This window comes from Cyprinodon variegatus, unplaced genomic scaffold, assembly GCF_000732505.1.
Source record: "Cyprinodon variegatus isolate N-32 unplaced genomic scaffold, C_variegatus-1.0 Scaffold71, whole genome shotgun sequence".
Lineage (NCBI taxonomy): Eukaryota > Metazoa > Chordata > Actinopteri > Cyprinodontiformes > Cyprinodontidae > Cyprinodon > Cyprinodon variegatus.
The window spans coordinates 365,617-374,353 of NW_015150524.1; the positions used below are offsets into that span (position 1 = coordinate 365,617).

Here is an 8,737-nt window from a genome sequence, read left to right on the forward strand (position 1 = left end):
CAAATGAATGGAATTGATGAACATAAACCTGACATTTCATATACAAAAACTGGTGATGAAAAAATAAGAAAATCATGGTAAAAATAAAGAAAAATCTAAACTACTCAACTAGTTCACAAACTTTCAAGCAGCACTGTATGTTGGTTTACTGTGCCTAATGTTCATTAATTTGTCTTGGAGTATTTTTAGAATTATTTTTACTTATTACTTCTTATCTTTAATGGGATGTAAAATCTCAAGACAAGCTTAAATGTAGATAATCACTTAGTCTGCCATAGCCTTGTTGCATGTTGATGAAACTGCCTAAGAACAGAAATATGCCTAACTAGTTCTCAGCTCCATTCCTTTCAAAGGTTGTTGGAGTTATTTCTGTTGTTTTTACCATTTTATTCATTTATATTGCTCTTAATCATTTGTTTTTCTATGTTACTCTCATCATTGGAAATATTGTATGAAGGTCATAAGACGGTCAAATGTTTTGCAAGAATGATTTCCTGTTTTTCAGTTGAGAAACAGAAGTGAAAAGTCATAACCCCAACACCTTTTGTAAAGCGTATGCTGGCTATCTTAAAAGTTCATGCTATGTCTAAGAGACTGCGTAATAACTAACCCCTGCTGTTGTAATGTGTTGACTGCTCAAAAAAAAGCCTGGCAAGTGTTGAGCAAAGCGGAGATGAAGAGGTTGACTGTCAACTCTGGACTACCGTTTGCAAAGCATTTCAGGAAAAATCTTACACTGTCTTTGTTCCCATTTTTTATATGTTAAAGTTGGGGAAACTTAACCCCAACAAAGGTCATATTTTGACTCCTTCACAGGAAGATGCTTTCACTTCAAGGGGTAATGAAACAAAAGAGAAACACCATGAAGACTGAGTTTAAAGAAAAATAAGGGGATGGCTCAAAACACTTTTATCGCATATCATTAGACGTATGATCATCCAGTATACAAAATGAAATTTCGATGCAAACAGCTTTCGACATTAAATGAGCAACTTGGCAGTTACATGAACATTTCCATTTATAAAGTGCAGCACCGATCAAGAATGTAAACAGTGTAGAAGAAAAGGAAAACCAGTTTAAAGTCATGGTGCAAAAGGCATTGATATGGAAAGGTTCAGTGTAGAGGAAAATAATTAAATTTGGTGAAAAATACTAAATGTGAGGGGTCATTAATTATGTTACAGGCTCAGGACACGCAGCGTTGAGATGAAATGTCTTTAATGGAGGGAAGAGGAGCCCTGATGATCTTCTCTGCTGTTCTCACCACTCTTCTCACTTCCTTCCAGTCTGCGGCGCTGCAGCCTCCACACCACACAGTGAGACAGCTGGTGAGAATTCCCTCTATGGTGCTACTGTGGGAGATAGGCTGGCCAAAGTGGCTGAAGAAGGCAGTAGGCAGATGTCCAGTGTAGAAAGTGGTTTATTTACATCTCAGAAAAAAAAAAATTACAAAACAAATTCCCCAAAATAACTCCGATGTTTAATGTGATTAATCAGAACATTAACTGATCTCAAATCTGTTGGAGGCTGGAGAAGTACCTCTCTTCTCCAGCAGAGTCCGCCGTGGATCCTCCTGAGCAGAGCCCTCTGCACAGCTGCTGCTCGTTACCATCATCAGGAGGACCCACTACTTAAGCTGTCTTCAGACCTTGCCTCAACGCCGCAGTGTTGAGCCAGTTGGTTAGCACCTAAGCCCTGAACCTCTGAGAACCTTCGTTGACTTTGAATCCCAGCTGGATTCTAACTCTATCTCTGTTTTTCCAGGAAACCAGTTTTTCCCTTGTGAAGCTCTGGAGGAGCTTAACCCGCCGAGCCTGCCCTCTGAGCCAAACCAGAAGACTTCCTCGAGTTCCCATGCAGCTCTGGACATGAGAGCTGGAAACCCAAACTCAAGGTCAGCTACCTACCTAGAAGCAAGACGCTGAAGCAGCTAACGGACTCAGCTAATCAGACTCTCTCGAGAAACAACAACCGTCCTCTCCAAGATCCATTCAAGGACCCACAAGGTACAAGCCAGAGACTATCTAAGGACAAACCGCTAAGAGCCCAGCTAACTAACTGTCTTCCTCACAGACTCCGGTGAACCCGTTTGCCCAGGACCAGAACCAGAACATACTATCGTTGGATTGTATTCAATAAACTCTGTTAACTTTTCATCTGTTTCCTGCCTCGTGGTGTTCTGCATAATTGGGTCACATTCGTGTACCGATCATGACAAAATCAACCATAATTAATGTCAAGTGCACCCAGCTACACTGACCTGGTTTTCCCATCCGTACCTCACATTTCTCTCTGCTTATATACCTTAATGTCTGAAAGACAAGATGGCCTCCAATGGACTCTCCAGCTGTGGTGAGGATATGTTTGTGGATTTAATTGTATAATCAACATACAATTCAAGATCTACAATTGGCTATGTTTTTCCAGGGCAGAAACATATAACAAACTCGAAGAAAACCAGACTTTGTTAAATATAAAAGCAACTTTAACAATTTTCTTCATCACAAACCATTTTAGTTCCACATGAAAAATGTGATTCTTTATGCACAAAGAAATGTAACAATCTGAAGTAACAGGTATAAAATAAATGATTTCTAACAATTCCTCAGAGAACTTTTATTCACAACTTCATACAAGTCTAAAAGCTTTACAGATCACCTTCCCATCCTTGCTGCCCATGAGTAACAGGGGATGTGGAAAACACCCACTCCTGGAAGCAACTGAACTGTTGGACTAAACAGAATGACTGGCTGAGGGTAGATCGGGTACATGCATTGTTGATGTGAAATGTCACTTAACTGGCTGTGTGGATTATAACCTTCAAAAGCTTCAGCACAGCATGAGCCTGCTGGTGGTGGGCAAGTGTTGAAACCAATTTGATGGTTTCTGTTAAAACAAGGTGTAGTCAGTCCTTCGTAGCTACCTTGAAAGAAGTGTTTATCTGGGTTTAAAATTTCATCTTTAAAAGAAGATGGTTGACTAATCAGAGTCCAGTCAGATTCTAGGTCACCTTTTGGATCTGGTATTTGTCCTGAGATATGGTTGGTAGACGTACCATAGGACTCAACTCTACAGATCTTTTGGGAATGAAAGAATTGTAGATTCTGTAAGTCAGTAGAAGGAGCCACCTCAGTCAATGGTATAACTTTGGTCACTGTGCTCCCTTCTAGAAAGTCCTCAGGGGACGAGATGGTTGCTGCTGAAGCACCAAAGGACAGAGGTTCCTTCCTGTAGTCTGGATCAGGTTTTGGCACCGTGTTCCCTTCTATAGAGTTAAAGGCTCGGTTCATCTCCGCCTCAGCTTTAATAAGCTGGGACTTTGAATCACAGGTTCGTGACACTATTTCAGACTTTATGCCGGTTATATGATCCTTAGCCAATGCAGAGTGGTGGTTCTTCTTGGAGGTTTGCCATTTCATGCCAGGAATTGGCTTCAAAAGAAAATCCTGATCCAGAGTGGATGTAGCTTTTATGGAGCTGGAGCCTTCATCTTTCATAGCAAGCGAAGAAGAGGGTGCAACAGAGTTCAGTGGAGGGGTCATAGAGGGTGGAGAACCAGGCTCACTCTTCAGCCTTTGTAGAAGAAATGTACGTTTAGCAGGCGTGGGATATTTCAGTTGATGTAGGCTTAGAGATACCTCAGCTGTTCTTTTTCTGGTTTGTGCTCCAACGGATGCCGACAGGCTGTTCTTGACAGCACTGCAGGATGTTTCTGGGACCAATTCCTCACCAAAGCTTTGAGGGTAGGAGACAGCCGATTTAAACTCTCGCTTTACGAATGCATTAGGATTGGTAAACTGAACCAGAGTTTCTCCTGGATCATGGGCTGAAGGGTCCAACAGATTAGTCTTTAAAGAGGTGGAGGTCATTTTCACAGGGCTAAAGGCTTTTACCACTGCTGATGCTCCAACAATGAAACTGTCTTCCAGATTACTGCGCTTGCCTTTCTCTTCAGCCTCTAAAATGAAATAAAAGAAAGGTAGTGAAGGAAAATAGTGGTAGCAAGCGTTTTGGTTTTTAAACATAAGGAGGTTTAAGCAGCTAAAGAAAATTAAAGACTGTAACAGAACTTCCTTCAAACAAGGAAGAATACATTATCAAAGGAAAACATTTCGACTTTCCAAGAGCCATGACATAACTTTATATAAAGCCATCTGCAGAGGTATTTGACTCATAAGGCAAAACAAGTAATCAAAACAGCATTTACTTTCACTCTCAAAAAGGACCAGTCCCCCATGTTCCAGTTAAATGTTGATGTCAAACTACCCCTCTTGGCAGATGGCATTGTTCTGCAATTTACCAATGACAGAAAAGCACAAAACTATTTTCAGCAGTTCATTTTCTTCAGGTAAACTTCAGAGAGAAAAACTGAATCGCTTTCGGATATCAGCTGCATATTATGACTGCTGAAACATTAGCTAAACATCTACTTTCAGTTCCAGTTTAAAATCCTGGTGCTGACCTTCAGGGCCTTTCATGGTCAGGCTCCCTCCTACATTACAGATTTGTTGTGTCCATATACCCCCCCTCTCAGTGGTTGAGGTCTCAGGACCTGAACCTGCTCATGGTCCCTCGTACTCATTACGGACCAGTGGAGAACATTCCCTTAATGAAGCCTGGAACAATCTTCTGCCTTTCTTGTGCTTGATTCTGTTGATGTTTTTTAAGAGTAAATTGAAAACCTATTTGTTTAAGAAAGCATTTTAATTCTAGTAGATAAAGGGTTGTTTTATGACCATGTTTTTTGTGACTGTAAATGTATTTTATTTGTTTTGTAATTTTGTGACACACTTTGTGTCCTCTAAGTCTGTGAAAGGTGCTAAATAAACATTACTTCTGATTGATTCATCAGTAATATAATCCCCATCAAAGAAGCTTTATCCAAGTGAGTCACAGTTCAATTTTTTCATAATTGTCCAGTTTTGAAAGAAGGTCAGCTAAATTTAGCTCTGGTTAGAGTTTAAAGCTTATAAAAGCATCCAAGGAAAGCCAAGTAGATCACCCTGTTGTGAAGCTAAAGTGAAGAGCCAGAGGTCATCCTAGAAGCTGGAGAGGGACTGGAAACTGAATGTTCAACATAGCACCTCATAGTAAAGCACCGAGGATCTGACTATAAGAAGATTACAGACACCCTGAGACAGAGTTGCAGCGTCATTTAACAGGATGGGTTCGATCAGAAAAGGGTTAGGCCTGGCCAGCCAAGTTAGTTAAGCGTTCCATTTCAGGCTGCTTTTATAGTTTCAATATTGCACTGTGTGGATGCACGTGCACGACTGGGAGCTCTGTCGAAAACTTGATGGAAATCTCTTGGCCTGTGACCCGACTGCATGCAAGTCAACCACTAAGAACCCGGTTTTTGCCAAGATTCGTACGTGACTTTCAGCATGTATAGACCCTGTCTACATCCTGCATACTCTGTGTTACCAAGCGAGCATTAGGTCACGAATAAGACTACATAAGGCAGTACAATTTGCTTCTATACTGCAAATGTTGCTGCAGGGGATGTTGGGGAGGGGGGGAAAGCAGATAATTCCTGATGACAAAGAACCCATGCAACAACTGCAAAACTATGCAATGCTGAAGGAACAAATTGAGCAGTTCCTGCAACTTATTTATGCTCACCAGAAAGATACAAGAGTTACTCACTGGCTGCAAGACCGGATGATAGATGGAACGTTGTTTTCTCTTCGCTAAGGATATTCCGCACAATTTTCAAAGCTGTTAAAGAGGCAAAATAATTATACAAACTAAGCATATAACATGTAAACATGACAGATGTGTGGAAGTAAAGCTTTTACCTTCATTGAATTGAGCCGTCCTGACAAACTGATGCAACTCTTGTTTCAGTATTATGCACTTTAAGAAAAATGGGTTGATTGTCATCCTAAATATTTCCCAAATTGAGAGCAACACAAATCCTTAGCCATTAAAAATAAACTGAAAAAATAAATACCTTTGCATCAACCTTAAAGGCACGGTCACGCTCTGCCAGCCTTCTGACAACTTCTCGCAAAATGTTCATTTGTAATGCTTGAGGAAGATCCTTCTGCAGCCAGAATATCTTCAGAAACTCAGGATGCCTTTTCCTCTGAAACATCAAGAGCCTTACAAATAAATTCCTGTATTTAACCACTTTATACATTTTTTCATACAAACCCTCACCATGTATTCGAGTTGGTGGCTAAGGTTGGTCATATGTTCAAAGATGTTGCGGCATAAGATGGTTTTTTCACAACTTTCACACAGAAAGAAAGTGTCCAGACATATCCCTCTGCACTCCCAGACAGAGTCTATACCTGGTGAGTGCAGACTATTCAGATAAGCTACATCATCCTGTGAAAAATGATCAAAGCTAAGGGCGTCAAGACACTCACCGATAACCTTTTCAGCATCCAGTTCTCTTACTTGCAAGTAAAGGAACAAATTACTGCAGCCTGGAGCTTTTCTCCCTGTATGAACAATTCATCACTCAAGGTGGTTATAAAGTACCAAAACAAAGTTAAACACAAATGCTCAACACCAACCATAGAAAGTAATGGGGGAAAACTGTAGTTCACAGTACTCTTGTGGTGCCGAGTCGTTTTTTGGGGCTGCTTCTTCTTTCAAGCTCAGTCCTTTTGGTCTCATTTGTACCAGACCCGTTTGTTTCTGGGGGCTGCAGATTTCATTTAAGGGAAAAGAACTCTTTAAACAATCTTTTTCCAGGGCAGAAATAGAATCTGCATTTTCCGCTTTTACTCCTGTTAGACAAAAGGTGGGGAATTTGTGCAAATGAATTTAGATGGTGTGTAAGGCAACACAAGTTACATACCAAATTAAATGTTGCATACCAGGACATGCAGGTGTAACTTTATGATGATGAGGAGCAGCAACAGTGTCACAGTTACTTTGATTCTGTTTGACGGTTTCTAAAATGAAACAAAGAATTAAATATTGTTCTGGAAGTAATTGTAAAATGTTGATCATCTTCCCACTTCATCACCTTCATGACCTAAAGCAGAATCAGAATCCATTGTGTCACATCTGTTAGAAGGCTGGAAGTTATCTTGAGTCGGGTAAATAGCTGACAGGACTTTACAATGAAAAAAAAAAACACAAATAAATTCATACCATGTAGTAGTGACAAGCTAAGATCAATAATAAACTGATATATAGAAAAATATATACAAGAAGTACTTGGAGATTTATAGGGCTGAACAATTTTGATAAAAATCTAAAATGCGATTATTTTAAACCAATATGACCATTTAAGTACACTTATGCATATAATTATCTAGCCATCTATATAGAATCACTTCAAAACATAGAAAGCAAGGAAAATGAAGAGCAATTTCATGTTCTCACCAGCAGTCTTTGCCCTTTCCTTCTCACAGAGAGGTTTTTTCTGCTGAAGTCGCTCACCATTCTGCTCTGATAAGTTATTACCAGGAAGTCTTGAAATCTCTGCTGGTTGCACACACACTTATGAGCAGAGACACAGGGGGAAAGGGGAAACAATGATAATGATGACCCTTAAAAAGCCTTAAATACTTTTAGAAAAATTATTGCCAGGATTTAAGATTTACCACGTGTTCTTGAAACTTCAGAGGACCTTCTAGTTTTCTGTTGAAAGGCTTTGATTACATCAGCTGAAGTGGATGAGACTAGAAGGTCTTGTCTGACAATTGCTTTCAGTTCTTTAACAGCTGAGGATTAAAAAAAAAGATAAGGTCAGAAAGACATGTCCTAACCTGTACATGATACAGTTTTATAACGTTACTTTATGGTAATTTTTTTTACTACCAAATACCTCTACAAATTCTAAACTTAAATTTTGTTAAGCAACTGACAATATTGCATCCCAATGCCGAGCAGGTAAGGGGTGCCTTCACCAACATTCATGGTAGCAAGGCAAATCGTATTGAATCACTGCAAAGGGAGTCGCCCCAGTGAAAGATCAGCAAGTGAGGCTTCAGGGAATGACAGGAGGTAAACCCCAAGTCGGGGACACTATATCACCTGGTAGTAACAGAGGACATGTAACCGAGTAGGGACTAGAGTTGGCCAAAGGCTCTATATACAAGTCAGCAGCAATGATGCTTTATGAAAATGAAAATTTTCTATTATGAACAATAACAGAGTATAATACACGATCCTCTACTGTATTACCCTTTAGGTTTAAAGGCGAAGTTGCAATGGTACAGCTTTTTGAAGTTTAAATACCTTCTTTTTCTGGGAGTGCAGCCAGCTTTAGGTACAAGTCCTTCTTCACTTGTATTCGCTAGATGAAAGACAAAGAACAAACAAAAGACATTTGAGAGAGATTTTGCAAACATTTGGAAGGTAGAAGGGTACATTTCTAGATTCCATCTCAAATTTGCATTATTAAAGCAGTTGTTGGTTCAGGTGACCATCTTACTACAGAGTAAAGGGATTGATATGGCTTTCAAATTCACTTGAGCCTGTCAGCCGTGCTTTTGTTTGCAAAGGAAAGTTGCTTAAAGATGCGGATGTTTATATTAATGACCATGTAGCAAAAAGGGATGCAGAAATGCAGACATTAAGTTAACTGGAAGACCTTAACCTCTTACACCCTAAGGGGGTATAAATAAATTTCTGCCTGACAAAAACACACAAAAGTAAATAACTTATAGCCTCAAAGCTATTAGATTTAAGAAGAAACTTTTGGTACGTCTGTAAAGGTAAGATGTCAGAATGGTTTTCTGGTGTCAGCACCATTGTAGCTTTGACCCTGCCT

General features: G+C 39.8%; 1 protein-coding gene across 1 annotated transcript; it reads right to left on the minus strand.

The window, feature by feature from the left end:
• Positions 1-2,378: 2,378 nt before the first annotated feature.
• On the minus strand, positions 2,379-6,881 carry LOC107083262. Its single transcript, XM_015372309.1, has 8 exons — positions 6,831-6,881; positions 6,525-6,740; positions 6,375-6,449; positions 6,163-6,296; positions 5,954-6,088; positions 5,799-5,856; positions 5,647-5,718; positions 2,379-3,958 (listed from the first exon to the last, which is right to left on the minus strand). The coding sequence occupies exons 2-8, from the start codon at positions 6,625-6,627 to the stop codon at positions 2,655-2,657; spliced, it is 1,881 nt and encodes a 626-aa protein (XP_015227795.1). The 5' UTR covers positions 6,628-6,740; positions 6,831-6,881; the 3' UTR covers positions 2,379-2,654.
• Positions 6,882-8,737: the final 1,856 nt, after the last annotated feature.